Here is an 18,105-nt window from a genome sequence, read left to right on the forward strand (position 1 = left end):
CTGCGGCGGATAATGGCAGCCTTTTGTCGTGTAATCAAGCTCCCGAGGGGTTGGGAGACAGATATAGATTCTTGGCATTTGTCGGTGAAAATGAAAGCTGGATTAGGCAGAGGCGGCTGCACACTCCATGGTAAAGGACAACAACTATTCCCCCATTGAAAGTCCCATTCTGGTTTGGTTATTTTATCTCTAAAAGTTGTTTGTATTTCTAAAGTGGCCATTGAGGCACTTAGAAAGTGTAGCAAGCTGTAAAGCCGCGCTCGCCGTGAAAGGCGGGCGCACAAAAAGGAGCGGGGTTAAGGGGAGAAAACAGAGCGGGGAGGGGAAAAAATAAAATAAAATAGAGGGGACAGAGGAGGGGAGGAGGCAAAAGAGTTAAAAAAGATCAAATTCGACCGGGGGAAAGTTTAAAATCGCCCAGAAAACTCGCGGGTCTCCGGCAGCCCCAGAGGAGCGAGGCTGCGGCTCCGCTTTTTCCCTTCCCACCCGGGCAGGGGGAAAAATCACCCCAATATTTGGGGTTCCCTGCGGATTTGGCGGTGCGGGGGTTGTTTTGGCTCCCCGCGGTTGAGCCCTGAGCCCGGCGCTGGCGTTGTTTTATCCCTTGGGGCTGATCCCAAGCGAGGAATCCCCGCTTTCCTCCCTGGCAGGGCTCGGCCGAGCCGCGCAAAAATTGGGGAATTTCTCCCTCCCTGCTCCGTGAACCTGGGAGCGTTTTCCCTCGGGAATGGCGGAGATTTGGGAGCTACTTTTGAGTTATTTTTATATCATTTTCCTCCAAAAAAACATCCCTTGGGTTTCACCACCCGAGGTTGCGCCGGCTCTTCGTCGTCTTTCCAACCCCCCCGCGGTGAATTTGGGATGGCAAAAACCGCCTGGTTGGGTTTGTTTATTTAAACAACCAAAAAAAGAAACCAACAACAAACCGGCACAACAAACCGCCTGTCAAAGCCTGCAAACTTTCCTCCTCCTTTTGCTGAAGTTTTCGGGCGTGGAAATCGCCGCGATCCCGCTGCGAGCGCAGCGAGCCCCGCGCGGGGGAGGGTTTGCGGCTGGAAGGAGATTAAGGGAAAAAAACTCCGGGAAAAAAAGCAACGGAGCAGCCAGGTACAGCCCAAATATCCGCATTCCCAGGGAAGGAAAGGGGGGAAAAAAGCTTCAAATAGCTCAATTTGCTGCTTTTCAGCATCAAACAGCATCTTCTGCGGGAGTGGGGACGGAATTTCAAAATAATTAAGTCGCCGCACGGGGAAAAAAAAATCACGAATCTCTCTGGAAAACGCCAGCCTGGCGCTGAAGGCGAGATAAAAATGTATAAATAAATAGAAATATCCCTAAAATCAGCACGGCAGCGCTCCCCGGATCATTTAGGGCCGTGCAGAGGTTGGTGGTCATTAATTGAGGCACCCCCGGGCCCTTCAGGGCAGCGGCGTTTTCTTGTCCCCGTCCCATGTGCAGGGCCCGATTGAAACATCGCTGTCCCCTGGGTGTCCCTTGGGTGTCCCCCGACACCGAGGTGTCCTTTGCACCCCCACTTTCTCCTTCCTGCCTTTAAAAAACGCCAACACACCCCCCGCCAATTAATCGCGATTGAAGCAAACACGCGCGGGTGGATTTTTCTCCGGGAAAAAGCAAAACCCTGGCTGTCCCTGCGGAGCTGCGGGGGTTCCCGGGTGCTTTCAGGAGCTTTCTCCCAACTCTGAGCCAGCCCGGCACCACCCAGCTGCTTCCAGCTCCTCTCCGAAAGGAGCCGCTCCAAAAACGGCTGCTGGAATCAACTTTCGCCCCTTAATTCCCAATAAAAATGCAAATCGGCGCGTCCTGGCCGCGGGAATAAAAATAAATGAAATAAATTAAATAAAGGCCGGGGTCGCCCTGCCCTGGCGAGCTGGAGAGGGCAGCGGGGCCGGGGCGGTTTGGAAAATCGGAAAATCGCTTTTTTTCCCCCTCGGGTTTGGGCACGGCAGTTCCACCCCCGCCCCCTCGCCCGGAGATGTCCCCGGGTCGCTTTGATCCGGGGCTGGGGACAAAGGCAGCTCTGAGGGTCGGGGCCGGGGCTCCCCCGGGGCCGGGCAGTGCTGCCCGGGGTCAGCCGGGGGCTCCTTCCAATTTTAGCAGCAAAAACCCCCGAGGGGAGCGCGGGGAAAACCAAGAAGGCCTTTTCCTTTTCCTTTTCCTTTTCCTTTTCCTTTTCCTTTTCCTTTTCCTTTTCCTTTTCCTTTTCCTTTTCCTTTTCCTTTTCCTTTTCCTTTTCCTTTTCCTTTTCCTCCCTCAGCCGGGGCAGGGGGCAGCAGGAAGGGGGAGGGAAGGGGGGTTAAAAATAGCACAGAGCCCCCCGGAAACATCCCTGGGGAGACGGAGCGCCCTTTGGGATCAGGGAGTGCCCTTTGGGATCAAGGAGCATCCTTAGGGATCGAGGAGCCCTTTGGGATCGAGGAGCACCCTTTGGGATCAGGGAGTGTCCTTTGGGATCAGGGAGTGTCCTTTGGGATCAAGGAGCATCCTTAGGGATCGAGGAGCCCTTTGGGATCGAGGAGCGCCCTTTGGGATCAGGGAGTGTCCTTTGGGATCACGGAGTGTCCTTTGGGATCAAGGAGCGTCCTTTGGGATCGAGGAGCCCTTTGGGATCGAGGAGCGCCCTTTGGGATCGAGGAGCGCCCTTTGGGATCAGGGCCTGTTCTTGGAGGGCCAAAGCAGAATCCCTCCGTGGGGCACAGGAGGATCCTTTTGGGGCAAAGGACGAGCACTCAGTGGGGCAAGGGAGCATCAGCTTGTGGGGCAGCGGGACGAGCCCAGTGGGGCAGGGGACACCCCATATGGGACAGGGGACAGCCCTCTATAGGGCAGAGGACACCCCAGTATGGGGCAGGGGTCATCTCTCTATGGGGCAGGACAGAGACAGGGGACACCTCTCCCTATGGGACAGAGGACAATTCTATGGGGCAGGGGACACTTCTGTGGGGCAGGACAGGGACAGGGGACACCCCTCTCTCTATGGGAGAGGGGACACCTCTCTCTATGGGGCAGGTGACAGCCCCTATTGGGAGGGGACAGCCCTTATGGGGCAGGGGACCCCTCTATGGGAAGGGGACAGCACTTATGGGGCAGGGGACAGCCCTTATGGGGCAGGGGACAGCCCTTATGGGGCAGGGGAACCCTCTATGGGCAGGGGACAGCACTTATGGGGCAGGGGACCCCTCTATGGGCAGGGGACCCCCCCAATGGGGCGGGGACACTCCCGTTCCGCCCCCGTGGAACCCCAGTTTTCCCTCGGCTCCCAAAGCCCCCGGGGATCTCTGCGGGCCTGGGGGAGGCGGAGGAGCCCCCGGGGCCGGGCCGTTCCCACAGCTCCGTCCTTCCCTCCCTCCCCCCGCCTCCTCCCCTCTCCCGAGGAAAACCTGGCTGCGCTTTTTGGGAATTCTTTCCCAACATTTCCCTGGGTAAAGCCACACTCCCAAAACCTCCGCGAGCCCAAAAGCTCTGGGTGGCCACGGACTTCTTCAGCCAGCGAGCTCCGCCCTGCCCCGCCCTGTCCTGCCCCACCCCAGAGAAGCAGAGATACAGGAATTCCAAATGACATCCCAAATTATATTCCAAATTATAACCCAAATGATATCCCAAATGGCATCCCAAATGCTATCCCAATGCTATCCCTAATGCTATCCCAGTCTTATCCCAATGCTATCCCAGTGCTATCCCAATCCTTTTCCCAGTGCTATCTCAATGCTCTTCCCAATTCTATCCCAATACAATCCCAATGCTATCCCAATGCTATCCCAGTTATATTCCACTTATATCCCAGTCCTCTTCCCAATGCTATCTCAATGCTATCCCAATCTTATCCCAATGTTACGCCAGTGCTATCCCAATCCTATTCCCAATGCGATCTCAATGCTATCCCAGTCATATCCCAGTGCTATCCCAATGCTCTTCCCAATTCTATCCCAATGCTCTTCCCAGTGCTATCCCAGTTATATCCACTTATATCCCAATCCTCTTCCCAATGCTATCCCAGTCATATCCCAGTGCTATCTAATGCTGTTCCCAATTCTATCCCAAAGCTATCCCAGTTATATCCCAATGCTATCCCAGTTATATTCCACTGCTATCCCAATCCTATTCCCAATGCTATCCCAGTCATATCCCAATGCTATCCCAGTTATATTCCACTGCTATCCCAATCCTATTCCCAACGCTATCCCAGTCATATCCCAAAGCTACCCCAATGTTAACCCAACGCTATTCCCACTGCTATCCCAATCCTATTCCCACTGCCATCCCAATTCTCTCCCAATGCTACCCCAGCGCTATTCCCAGCGGTGTTCCCAAGGGAGGAGCCGCTCCCCCGGCCGGCAGCCGCTCCCGCTCCCGCTCCCGTTTCTTTTCCCGTTCCCGTTCCCACTCCCGTTCCCGCTCCCGTTCCCATTTTCGTTCCCGCTCCCGTTCCCGGAGCCAGCCAAGCACGAAACGCGGCCTCAGATCGCGCGGTCCCGCCAGAGCCGCGGCCGCTAATTAACGGCGCGAGCCGCTGTAATGTGATGAACTTCCCTTTGTGGGGGAGCGCTCCCGATAAGGGAGAGCAGCCGGGATCAAAGGCTCGCAGCGGCTCCATTTCCTAATTTCCCGCCGCTGCTTCCCTCACCCACCTCGGCTTTCCCTCCCCGCTGGGATTTTGTTCCCAGCCCCCGCTCGCTCTCCCCTCGCCAGAGCGTCCCGAGGGGCTGCAGCTCCCCACGAGGAGCTCCAACCCTCCCCGAGGAGCTCCAACCCTCCCCGAGGAGCTCCAACCCTCCCCGAGGAGCTCCAACCCTCCCCGAGGAGCTCCAAACTACCGCGAGGAGCTCCCAAAGCCTGCTAGAGGAGCTCCAAACCCTCCCGAGGAGCTCCACATCCCTTCTGAGGAGTTCCAAGGGGTTGCAGCTCCCCACGAGGAGTTCCAACCCTCCCCAGAGAGCTCCAAACCCTCCCTGAGGAGCTCCAAACCCCCTCCAAGGGGATGCAGCTCCCCCCGAAGAGTTCCAAACCCTCTCCGAGGACCTCCAAGCCCCTTCCGAGAAGTTCCAAACCCTCTCCAAAGAGCTCCAAACCCCCTCCAAACAGCTCCAAACCCCCAGAAACAGCTCCAAACCCTCTCCAAAGAGCTCCAAACCCACTCCGAGGAGCTCCCAGCCCCACCCCGAGGAGCTCCCAGCCTCCCTGTCCCTCCCCACAGCCTCGAGGACCGTTCAAGTGCACGGGTCAGCCCCTAAACTATCGCCACCACCACCACCACCACCACCATCATCATCCTCTCCATCATCCCCTGCCCCTCTCAAAGGCCGCTCCGCTGTCGGCTCCCGCCCTCCCCGCGCCCCCCCGGCCCTTCCTTCCCCCCTTGTCCCCAACTGCGGGTGACAAATGTCTTTATAAAGTGGCATTAGTGACATCCAACTCCTTTTGTGGCGCGGCCCCGCCGAGCGCCAGCCTCGGGATGAGCCGGGAATGAGGAGGAGGAGGAGCAGGAGGAGTTTTGGGGAGGGGGATACCCCGACCCTCCCTCTCCCCAGCAAAGCCGCATCCTCATCCCAAGCTCTGCTCGCTCCCGGAGCTGCACCTGCGCTTCCCAGCTCCTTCATTCCTGCTTTTTCCTGGGATGAGGGGGCAGGAGGGGAGCAGGAGCCCCCCCAAAAGCCCAATTCGGGGGGGTCTGGCCCCTGCCCTGCCCCTTCAGCGCTCCCGCTCCCCTTTCCCCGCTCGGATCCCTCCTTTCCCGACCCTCTCAGCAGCTCCTCGCCCCTCAGAAACCCCAGAGCCCAAACCAGGCTGAAGTTCCGACTGAATAAAAAATAAAATAAAATTCATTTAAAGAGCGACTGAAACCGCGTGGGGAAGAGGAGAGAAAACTGGCAGCAGATTGAAACGGGCTTTTTTCCCCACTTCTTTTTTAAGAATAATGCCCATAAATACGGAATATCCGCAAAGCCAGGTCTGCAGAGGAGCCTTGATTCGGTTTTTTTTTTTTTTTTCTTTTTTCCTCTTTTGTGGCAAACGCAATTTCCCCAAAGATCCTTCACCCTAATGCCGGAGCGAGTCCCTCCCCGCTGTTATGTGTGCTTTAAAACCCCGCCGCGGAAATTCCCCTGAAAAATTTGGAAAAAGCTTCTCGTGGGGGTGGAATTTGGGGAGTGGGGGGGGTGTGAAACGGCGGCGGGGGAGGGGGAGGAAGGGGAGGTTAATCCGGGTTTAACGCCGTGATGCAGTCGCAGGACCAGGGCTCGGCTGATTGTGTTATCTCTCCCCAACATTTGGGTCTCCCATATTTCACCCAGCCAAATAGCTGCGAGGGAAAAGTGCGTATGGAGGCACTCCTGACGCCTCAGGAAAATATGTTATTAATATCTAAATAACTTCCCAATACTGTCTCTAAATCTCCCCTTCGCCACTCCAGATGATGAATTCGTTTGAAGTGTTCTCCCGTCTCATCTTCGCTCTCTCTCTCTCTCCCCCCTCCCTTTTTTTTCCTTTTTTTTTTTTTTTTTCCCATACCCAGGCTTATTTCAAACTGGTAAATATCTAATTCCTTTAACCACGCTGCAGACACGTCTCTCCCCTCTCCCGCGCGCAGTTCCCGCTTGGAAAAATTCTCCACGGGAGAGCGAGACCCAGCGCGGCCTGCGGCTGCTCCTTGAGATGATTTCGGGTTAAAAGCGGGGTTTTTTGGGGGGAGATCTGTTTGTTTGCAGCAGCCCCTGGATCACGCGTTCCCCTCTCAGCCTCTCCTGCCTTCATTCCGGCTCTGCCCCCTCCCTGCCGGCCCAATTAGGGCCCAAACCTGGGATTAGGACGAGACCTCCCCGCTTCCTTCCTGCGTGGCTCTATCGCGGCTCCATCTCCTCCCTTCGCCCCAAATCTGCTTCCTCCCCGCCCCAGGTAATGAAATCACCTCCAAATTCCACAGCAAAACGTCTCGGACGCGTTTCCTCTCCCGGCCGGGGCTCCCTCACCTGCCTCTGACCCCGAGGCTTCCCTCCCCAGGGATGGATCCAGGATGGATCCTTTTCTTCTCCCCCAAAAAGCGGGGGAAGAGGGAAAAAACCCAACCCGACCGAGCCCCGGATCTCAAACATCTCCCCCCTATTCCTTCGCTCCCTGGCGTACAACCGAGCCCTGCTCGCCGCATCCTTGTCTCAAGTTTGTTTTTTCAAACGCCTCGTGTTCGATGATTCCCGTTTATTCCCCTCTCCAGCCTTATCTCTCCTCCTCTCTTCTCTCCTCCCCGTCACACTCGATTTAGGCAGGAGTTTATCTTGCGAACATTTGCCGACTTTGTTTATGTAGCCCAGGTTCCCGTTCCCAAAAGCCACTGTTTGCCTTTGTAATTGTTATCTGTGTTTATTGTTGTACCTCATTTGTCTCAGCTTTTTTTGTGACATGTAAGCTCCGTGTGCGCCCGCATCCAGCCCCCCTCCTCCCTCTCCCTCTCCCTTCTCCCTGCATTTTTTTTTATTCCTCTTTCCCTCTCTTCCCTCTCCTCTCGGCCTGAAATATGCACAGAATAACTCAGCCTAAAGCCAATGAATTGCTTGACACCTCCCTATCTCTTCTCCTGCCCCCCATTATTAGAGCTGATCCCGCTCGCAACACTCACAAATCCCGCCTGGGCTCTGTTTGATTAGATTGCCAACCTTTGGTAATCCCTTGATTTGATGAAGTGTCTGCTCGCGGCCCCCCCGCGCTTCTAAACACACATTTACCGAGGAGCCGCGTGTTGGTTTTTAAACCCGCGCCGATTGTTCGCTGATAAATCGGCCCCGCAGCCCCGCTCCCCTCTCCCGACTCGGGGAACAAAGCCCCTACCCATCTCTGGGGGTCCCCCCTTCTCTTTCTGCTCCTCCCGAGCTCCCTCAAATCGGGCAGGACCCTCCGAACCATCCCCCGCTCGCTGCGGGCCCCCAAAATCCGGGTGGGAGGGGCGCTGGCAGCTCCTGGCTGGAATTGTCCCTGTCCCCCCTCCCGCACTGTCCCCAGCCCCAGGGAACCCCGATCCCTCCGCTGTTCCCTCAAAATCGGAACCCCGATCCCGCCTTTCTCCCAAAATCGGAACCCCGATCCCGCCTTTCTCCCAAAATCGGAACCCCGATCCCGCCTTTCCCCCAAAATCGGAACCCCGATCCCGCCTTTCCCCCAGAATCGGAACCCCGATCCCGGCGTTGCTCCCCCAAAATCAGCCGAGGGCACAAACTTGGGGGGCACAGAGCAGAGTGCGGAGAGAGGAGAAGATTCCCTAAAAATCCGTGTTTTCACCCCAAAAATAAAACCCGGGTGTCCCTGCGAGCACCCCCCGCACCCCGCGGGGCTCCGGGGGGGGCAGCGCCGCCAGGGCTCGCTGCTGCCCGGGGGGGACAGGCCAGGGCTGGGGGGACACGCCGGGGACCCCCGGGGTCTGGTGTCAATTAATTCCACCCGCCCCTCCCGAGCGGCGCCCCCAGAAATTTGGGGGTGCCCAAATTCCCCCCTGCCCCCCACCCAGCGAAGGGGAGAGCGGCGCATGCCCTCCCTAATAAATAACAGCAACCCCAAAATAATAATAACAGTAATAATAATAATAATAAATAGTAACAACTACTCGCTGTTAACAAGGATATATATATATATATATATATATATATATATATATATATATATATATATAAAATAAACATATATTTTAAAAAATTTTAAAAAAACCCAAAGTGAAGCCTCATGAATATCCGCCCAGGGCTAGCTGGAGTGAGCCGTTTAAAGATGAAAGTGCAAAGAAATAAAGGCTCAATTTAATCTGCCTTAAAACCCTTCAACTTAACGTTTGTGCTGGGAACTCAGAGAGTGAGTACTGATTGGGGATAAATACATTTCTTAGCATGCCTTGGAGCTATTACACCCTTCTCCAACACAGCTCCCTATTCAACAGCCACAGTTTTCATTACCAGCTCTAATAAGTCTTAACATTATTAAATGCCAAGCAGACGATAGAAAGAAACAGGCGCAGGGTGGAAGCTTTCTTTCCCACTTAAAAAGAGAGAGCATTTAGGGCTGTCTTCCCCCGGCTCCCCGCGAGGAGAACCCGCCACGGAGCGCTTGGCAGCGACGGGGAAAAAAAAAAAGATTAAAAATTAAAAAAAAAAAAAGCAAAAGCAAAGTTTTTTCGCCCCTTTCTCCCCGCAGCTCTCGAAAGGAGAAGTCGCGTTGGGCGCAGAAATTGATAAAAAAATAGAAAAAAAAATCCCCCCTCCCTCCTCAAGCCGTGCGAGGCTGGGTTTGTTTTGGTGGGAGCCACCTGGAAATGAGAATTGGGTGGGGGGAGAAACAGCTCTGAGGAGATTTTAATTGAGGGATGTAAATCGCGGTGTTTTCCGGCAGAAACTGCGTTTTTTTCGAGCAGAACCTGCGTTTTTTTCGTGCAGAAATGCAGTTTTTTCCCGAGCAGAAATGCAGTTTTTTCCCGAGCAGAAATGCGGTTTTTTCGTGCAGAAACTGCGGCGTTTCCCAGCGCGCAGCCGCCGCCCGCCAGTGCTTTACAAGCGGGCTCATCAATTATCTTAATTGGGGCCATTAAAACTTTCCCAGGCGTTAAAACCCGCCGGGGCAGCGGGAAATTCGCAATTTCGGACGCTCCTTTTGGAGATGCGCAGGACCCCAAAAAATCCCCGAATCCACGAGCTTTTTCGGGGGGATTTCTCCTCGGCGCGGCCGTAAAAAGCCGGGAATTGCGGAGAAATTGGGATTTCTCCGCGGGGCCGGGGGTTGTGCGCGCTCGGAGGGAGCGCGGCGCTCCACAGGCTCCGGCCGCGGGAATTTGCCCAAATTAGCCCCCTTTCATCCAGGAACGGGGGCTCGTGTTTGATTTGTCCGCGGCCTCACCCATGAAGGCAGAAGGGAGCGTTTTGTTTTGCCTCTTGACACGCACTTCTTGCGTGCTAATCAGGGATAAAAAGCTCCCCGCTCCTTCATTCTTATTTTTTTTTAATTTTTTTTTTTCTGTTCTTTTGGGGGTGGCGACGGGGAAAACGCGAGGACGGGGGTGAAAAAAAAAAACCCAACCCGCGCTTTCAAAAATAAAGATATTTTTCCGAGCGGCGAGCCTGGCTGAAAACACAACTTAAACCCCCCCAAATCTCCTTTCCCTCCCTCTAATAAAATTAAAAACACCCCGAAAGCGAGCGGGGGGAGCTTCTGGCGGACACAATGGCCCCGATTTGCAAATGAGCATCGCCCCTCTCCCAAATCACAGCAACATTTTGCAGCGTCCAACGGCTCGGCCTTTCTGCAGCAGCCGCTCCGATAATATTACAAAACTATCTAACAGCAGGGAGTTTTGAATAATTTATCTCCCTTTCTTCCCGTCCTCGGCCCTTTGTCCAAAAGTTTTTCTCCTCCTCGCGGAATTTTGAATGAGAATGGACGCGCCCTCCCTCCCCCATCCCTTTACTCCATTTTTAAGGCAGCCTCGGGTTTTTCCCCCTTTCCCCCCCTTTCTTTTTTTTTCCCCTTTTTCTTTCTTTTTTCTATTCTTTTTTTTTTTTTTTTTTTTTTCCTCCACTGTTTGCTTTTGTGGTCAGGAATCTTTTCCTTATAAAGCTTCAATAGACTCCAAGGTCTTTGTAAGTGAAGTTCATCCTCAAGGTTGGGAAAAGAGGTGGGGGGGGGAAGGATCGGATCCTTAAAAAAAAAAAAATCCAAGTAAAATCCCTTTTGTCACCTTCATTTCCAACTCCCGTGATGGGGGCTCGAGGGAGCCTTTTCTGCCTCAAAATTCCCCCCACGTGTCCCAAACTGGGAGAAATTTGGGACTGGGGAGAATCCCTCTCACCCCGGCAGCGGTGATGCCACAAATTCCCCAAAATCCCAACGCCGGCTCAAACCCAGCCCGTCCTCGCTTTGCACCAGTTCCGGAGAAAACCAGAAAATCCCAACTCCCCTCTGCCCGGGACTCCCAAAATCGCCGGTTTCCCCCCAAAAAATCGGCGGTTTCCCCAAAAAAAATCGCCTTTCCCTCCAAAAAAAAGGCGATCGTTTTGTGCCCGAACCGAGCTGCTCCAACTCCCCCTTTCACCCTGACGGATCTCACGGATGCTCCCTCAAAATCCCACTTTTTTTGTTTTTTTTTTTTTTGGAACCACGGCGCTGCCCTCACTTCAGTTCCCACCCCCAACCCCGCATTCCCAGCTGGGAAAAGTTGGAATTTTCCTGCCAGCGGGAGAAAACGCCGCGTTTGGGAGGCGATAACAGAGCCCGGCCACCGGCCTGGCTCGGAGCCTTTCCCCGCCTGCGCCGGGATCATTTTCCCTGGATCATTTCCCCTGGATGGTTTCTCCTGGATCGTTTTCCCTGGGTAATTTTTCCCAGGATAATTGGGGGGTGCAGCGCCGCTCCGGGGAACCCCCCCCCCGCCGTGTCCCCTCGTCCCTAATTGATATTGATCGGCGCCATCGGTCACCTGTCAGCCCCGGTTCCAGGGGACCACTTAGGCGAAATCTGTTTAAACAAATTCATTTACGGCCTCCGAGATGCCTCTCCCCCCCTCCGGGCCATTCCCGGCCCTTTTTATGGATAATTGATCCCGAGCAAAGCGCCGACAGCTCTTCCTCCTCCTGGCAGCCCCGCCTCCCTGCAGGGATTTTTTGGGAAGAGCCAAACTCGGCGGCTCTGGAGCCACCCCCGGCGGGCAGGGCCGTGTCCCCGCTGTCCCCCCCCGGTGCGGCGCGGCGCGGGGACGCGCGGTACCTTTGTCGCCCAGGATGCCGTCGATGCTGTGCTTGGCCCTTCTTGTCGCCGTCCTCCTCCTTCTTGTCGCAGTCCTCGTCCTCCTCCTTCTTGCCGAATTTGATGCGGAGCACGCGGCTAATCGAACTCACTAAACCTCGGACAGGCAAAGGCAGAAAGGCGAGTATAAGCTGCCTGGGAAAAGAGCCGGGAACGCCGCTCCTCCCGTGGAATGCACCTGCCGAGCCCCCGCGATTCCCACAGCGGGATCCGCTGACACCGGCATGTCCCAAAGGCCCGGCACGAGCCATCACCACGCGCCCTGTCACCCCACGAGTCCCAGATTCCCCCCAGCTCCCAAGCCGGGATGGAGCTCCGGACATGCTCTGGTCCTACAGAGCCGCCCCAAAACCCGCAGGGACCTCAGAGCAGAGCCCCGCGGAGACCCCCACCCCAAACACATCCCTCCACGCCGAACTTCGGGGGGCAGCCCCCTCCCCATGGATCTCGGGATCTTTCAGGATCGCACGGATCCCTGAATCCCAGTGGACCTCTGGGGATCTCATGGGATCTCTGGATCTCAGGACCTCGTGGATCTCTGGAGCCATGGATCTAATGGATGTCCTGGGATCTCCTGCATCTCTGAATCTCATGGATTTCTGAATGTCCTGGGATCTCCTGGATCTCTGAGTCTGATGGATCTCTGGATCCCTGGGATCTCCTGGGTCTCTGGATCTCATGGATCTCCAGATCCCTTGGATGTCCGGATCCCTCGGGATCTCTACCCCCATGGGGACGTTGCTGTGCAGCCCCCACATCGCAAATCCCAGCGGGACAAACCGGGCTCCCCTTTCCCCCTGGATTTGGGGGGAGACTCTGGGGGTCTCCCCCTGCCCCAGCATCCCCCCCGGCTTCCCAGGGAGCTGGAAAAATGTGGGAAAAGGGCTTGGTTTGGGTTCGGTTGTGCAGCCGCCGGGGCACAAATCCCCGCCAATCCCGGGCTTTGCTCGGGATGATTCCCCCCCGCTCCATCCAAGCAAAGCCAGGAGAGTGTTTGGATCCTCTGGGAAACCTTTCCCGCGGGATAACCATTCCCCGGAGCGGGGGAGTGTGGCCAAGCTGCCTTCTCACCTGAGGGCACCGTGCTGCGGTCGCAGTGGCCGTCCTTGAGCAGCCGGTCCCGGATCTCCCAGCTGAACATCCCGGGGTTCTCCCGCTTGTATTCCTCGATTTTCTTCTCCACGTCGGGAGTCGCGACCTGCTTTTGTGCCCAAGGGGCGCCGGGGTGTCCCCGCGGGGCGGCCACACGGGAAGGAAGGGAGGGAGAGCAGGGGGAAAGCGCTTTTAATTCAAAAGAAGCAGCGCAGCTCAGCCCTGACCGGCCGGGCTGCGGGGTTTGGGGTGGAAAATGGGGATTGGGAGCAGGGAAAGGAGGGAAATGAAGCTGGCGAAAGGCCCTGCTCCCCAAATCCTAAAAGCGGGTTCTCTGGGAACCGGGAGAGCCGGCAGGGTGGGATTACCCTGAGCTCCGGGAAGGCGGTGCAGAGGACAATTTTTGGGGTGTTTATGGCATTTCTGATTCCCAAAGAATCCGAATTCCCTGCTCCCCACACCCCCGCCGGGATCGCTCCAACGCGCACCACTTGTTGCACGTGGAAGCCACAAAAAAGAAACCATTTGAATCCATTCAGCACCTCCAGCTCGGGCCTCGCTTTCTCCCCAATCAGAGGCCAAAAACCGCAACTTTATCAAAATCCTTTCCCCCACTAGAAAAAAAAAAAAAAGGCGGGGAAAGCTCGCACTGCTCCCCCAAAAAGAGGCGGAATTTTGGGGCGCGGTGCCCGTAGCGCACTCACCCTGGGCTTGCTGCCGCCGATGGCCCCAGGCCGGATGGATCCCGTCTCCTGGTAGCGGCAGAGGATTTTGGAGACGCAGCCGTGGGAGACGCGCAGCTGCCGGGAGATCACGCAGGGCCGGATGCCGTGGTGCGCCATCTCCACGATCTTGTGGCGGATGTGGTTGGGCAGCGGGCGCCCGTTGATGAAAACCCCTCCGAGCTGGTTCACCCTGCCCTGGCCCAGCGGCGTGGACACTGCGAGGGACAGAGCGGGGAAAAGCAGACCCAAAAAAAAAACACCGGGGAAAAGTTAAAATACGGGGGAAAATCCGGCGTGTCCTTCCCCGCACCTCCCGCTTCTCTCCCGGGATTTGGAGGTTTGAAAGAAGGGGGAAACTCTCTCCTGTGCCCCGCGCTCCGTGTTTATGCCGGTGTTTATTTATCCATCTCGGTGTTTGTTTATGCCGGCACCACGCGTGAGATTTTCCCATGGAAAGTGGGAAAATAAAAATCCCCCCCCGAGCCGCGCGCCTATCCCCGAGACACCCCCGGTGTGTCCATCCCTGGAAATTTGTCCCGATTTGGGATTTCACACCTTGGTCTGAAACCATTCCAGGCGTTTAAAACGCGAAGAGATCCAAACCCGCACAACAAAACGCTCCCAAAACTTCCACTTTCTCCCCCAAAAAATCTCCTCTCAATTAACAGAGCTTCGCTTTCAAACAAACTTTTGGAAATCACCCCTGAAACACCTTCGGGGAGCTTTTTTTGGGTGGTTTTGGTGGTTTTTTGGGTGTGTTTGTGGGGATTTTACCCCGCGGCCCCGCCTCAGCGGGCGCGGGGGCAGCGGCGGCTCCTTCGCCCCCTCCCCAATTTATCGAACACCTCGCGCCGCAGATCTCGCAGATTAATACGATTTCACAGGCTGGAAATTAAAGTGAAAAGGAGGGGAGGCAGGACGGGAGGGGGCAGAACTCAGCTGGGTAATTTGCGCGAGGCTGGAGGGGGCGAGAGCCAGGCGAGGAGAGGGGGGCGGATTTTTAGTTCTTTTTCTTTTTTTTTTTTTTTTTTTAATATATATGTATTTTTCCCTCCCCCTCCCCTCTCTCGCTACAAAGAAAAGTCGATTCCAGAAATTGCCTGGCGATTTAGCGAGAATCATGCACCGCTAATTCCGAGTCACTTTGGCCGGCGCTCCCTGGATGTATCATTATCGACAGATAACACTCGAGTGGCCAATTTTACATTCAAGAGCCGCTAAAAGCGCCGGCCGCTCTCTCCTTTCATTATTCCCAGTCATGTTGTGCAAATATTGTTGTAATCCTTTGATCCTTTCCCTTGCCGTCTGTTTTACTTCATTTGCTACAGAAAAGCACTTCAGCAAATCCCGCGCCCTGTGTGTTTTGCAGCCTGCGTGGTTTTCCGCGGGTTTGCGATTCGCCACTTGAGCACGGGCGGGATGAAATTTTCCCCGCTTTTAATAAATGCGGCCAGAGGGGTCCCGGCTAGAAATTTGCTTTTTTTTTTTTTTTTTTTTCCCTTTCTTTTTTTTTTTTTTTTTTTTTTTTTTTGGGAACGTGTGTGCCTGGAAATAATCGCCCCCCGCGTGACAAAGGCACGGCGGAGGGAGGATGGGTGATACTCGGCGAGGTGACAGCTCCCGAGTCCCGGCCAAGGACATCATCCCGGCTTCCCGCTGCTCCCCGGACCAAGGTTTTTATTCCTATTTCCCCTTCCGAAAAGTTAAATCCATCAGTTTCGTTGTTTCCCCACCCCCCCATCCCCCCCCCCCGCTTTGACGCGGAGGTGAAATTGTCGGGACGTTAAAAACCAACCCGCCAGGAAAAAAAACAAACCCAAAACCCCAAAAAAAAAACCCCAAAAGCAGGAGAAGCTGCCCCATAACCCCTTCGGGATACTCGGAATGCTCGAACCACGGGAAAAACAGCAAAGCAAATCCCGGCAATTCGCGGGGAGCGCGGCGAGAAGGGGCTGGGTACGGGGTGAGAAGTTGGGAGAATTTCAGGGAAACCCCCGAGAGCGGAGCTCAGCCGCAACCCCCGCCCAAGGGCCCCGCGGGTGATTCCAGAGGGATGGAGCGGCGCTTTTCGGGATGGAGCGGCGCTTTTCCAGACCTAAGAGTCCCCCCCGCCCCGGTTATTCCAGAGGGATGGAGCGGGGCTTTTCCAGACCTAAAGCCTCCCCCCGGGTAATTCCAGAGGGATGGAGCGGCGCTTTTAGGGATGGAGCGGGACTTTTCCAGACCAAACCCCCCCACCCCCGGTTATTCCAGAGGGATGGAGAAGGGTTTTTCCGGAGCTAAGAGTCCCCCCCGGGTAATCCCAGAGGGAAGGAGCGGCGTTTTTCCAGACCTAGCCCCCCACCGGGTGATTGCAGAGCGCTTCTCCAGGTTTTCCAGACCTACCTTCCAGCGGGAAGCCGGTGCGGGGGTAGTTCTGCCCCGGCGCCGGGCGCATCATCCGCGGCACCGTCCCGGGCAGCGCTGCCATGGTCGGGGGGCGGCGGCGGCCAAGGGGCTCCGGTGCGGACCGGGGCTGGGGGGGACACCGGGCACAACCGGGGGGGCTGCGGGGCCGCCTCCTCCGACCTTCCCAGCCCTTCCAGCGGCTGCAAAACAAGGGAGAAATCTGGACTCCGAGCGCGGAGAAAAATAAAAAAATAATAATTAAAAAAAAAAAAACCAAACCCGACAACGATTCAAAAAATCAGCGGAAAAATCAAAATGCTGAAACGCTCGGGATGAAACGGGTGGGGATAGAGGGGGGATCACCCACCAGAAATTCCCGGGAAAGTTTGGGGGCTGTGTCCCGAGCGGCCGCTCCGCTGGAATGTCACCCGGGAAGAGCAGGCACAGCCAAAGTTGCCTGGGAGCTGGGCTGGGCTTAGGGCTGGCTCAGGGCTGGTTTAGGGCTGGCTCGGGGCTGGTTTAGGGCTGGCTCGGGGCTGGCTCGGGGGGCAGAGCGGGGGGAGCCGCGGCCCCCCGGATTCGCTCGGTGCGCTGCGGTTCTTCCTCCTCGCGGCGCGGTTGTGGCAGCGCTGGAGGAGGAGGAGGAGGAGGAGGAGGAGGCTGGAAGTTGCTCCGGCGGGGAAGTTGGGGCGGTGGGAAGGACGGGCCGGCTCTGATAGGCTCCGGCTCCTTTCTTTTATGGGAAGGGGGATCCGCGCCCAGCCCCGGCACCAATGGGAGCGGAGCCCCGCGCTCCTTCCCAGAGGTTTTTTTGGGATGTTTTTGGTCATTCTCAGGCGCCTCATGGAAAGCTGGGGTGTCCCTCGAGAGGCTGGGAAAGATTTGGGGTGAACCAGAGCAGGAAAATTCAGGAATTGCGGGGTTGTGGGTGTTTGGGGTATTTTTGGTGTGTTTTTTTTTTTATTATTTTTTAGGGTTTTTCCCCGCTAAGCGGATTCCAGGAGGGGAAAAGCGGGCGGGACGTGAGCTGAGCCCGGCTCGTGGTGGGGAAATTGCGGTGTGGATTGAAAAATAAAATAAACTAAAATACTAAAATAATGAAAAAAAAAAAAAAAAAAAAAGGTAAAACAGGATTGAAATAAAATAATAAAAAAAATAAATTAAAATTAGAAGCAATTAAAATAAGTAAAATTAAAGTAAGTAACCATTAAGATGTTAAAGTTAAAAATTAAAAATTTTCACAAATATTGCGAGAAATTAAAAAGAAACCCCAATTAAATAAGAAATAAATGGAATATCAAAAAAATAAATGCGATAAATAAATTAATTGATTAATTAAATGTCCCCCTAAGATGCCCACCCGAGCTTGGCGCTCCCTCCGCGGGGTTTGGAGCCGCTTTTCCCCCTTTTCTCACCCCTCCCTAGGGGGCTGTGAAAAGCTCACCCCGACCCCCTCCAGCTTTGTGGGACCGGCCCAGCGCCCCCACACCTTCCCCAGCCCAGAGGCCGCCCTCATTAATTAACAGCCGCGTTAATTACGGGGCGGGCTCAGGGCCGGCCCCGGCGGAGAATTCCCGATTTTCCCCAAAAGCTGCGGGAGCTTTGGGAATGAGCGCGCAGCGGGACGTGACGCCGGCGCCAGCGCTGCCTTTTGTTCGCAGCTGTAAAAGGGACTCAGCCCCGCCGCCTCCGCCGCCCCCTCCCCAAAAACCCCCCCAGGAGCGCCAGCGCCGCCCCCGGCCCCAAACCCCGGCCCCAAACCCCGTCCCCACCCTCAAACTCTGTCCCGGCCCCCTCTGCCACCCCCAAAACCCCGTCCTGGCCACCCCAAAACCCCATCCTGCCCCCCCCCCCCCCATTCCGTCCTGGCCGCCCCCAAATTCCGTCCTGGCTACCCCAAACTCCGTCCTGGCCACCTCCAGCCCCCGTCCTGGCCACCTCTGCCACCCCCAAACCCCGTCCTGGCCACCCCCAACCCCGTCCTGGCCACCCTAAAACTCCATCCTGCCCCCCCCTGCCCAGCCACCCCAAACTCCGTCCTGGCCGCCCCGAAATCCCGTCCTGGCCACCCCAAAATCCCGTCCTGGCCACGTTTGCCACCCCAAACTCCGTCCTGGCC

The 18,105-nt window shown here is 55.9% G+C and overlaps 1 protein-coding gene across 1 annotated transcript in view; it reads right to left on the reverse strand.

Annotated features, from left to right (window-relative positions):
- Positions 1–16,882, reverse strand: part of PAX7 (paired box 7) — a 113,913-nt gene extending 97,031 nt beyond the window's left edge. The window contains 6 exon segments of the mRNA XM_068171777.1: positions 11,743–11,779; positions 11,781–11,872; positions 12,853–12,982; positions 13,578–13,813; positions 15,984–16,186; positions 16,354–16,882. Of these exon segments, the coding sequence (XP_068027878.1) occupies positions 11,743–11,779; positions 11,781–11,872; positions 12,853–12,982; positions 13,578–13,813; positions 15,984–16,068 (580 nt within the window). The 5' untranslated portion in view covers positions 16,069–16,186; positions 16,354–16,882.
- Positions 16,883–18,105: the final 1,223 nt, after the last annotated feature.

Source organism: Anomalospiza imberbis, chromosome 23, assembly GCF_031753505.1.
Source record: "Anomalospiza imberbis isolate Cuckoo-Finch-1a 21T00152 chromosome 23, ASM3175350v1, whole genome shotgun sequence".
Classification (NCBI taxonomy): Eukaryota; Metazoa; Chordata; class Aves; order Passeriformes; family Viduidae; genus Anomalospiza; species Anomalospiza imberbis.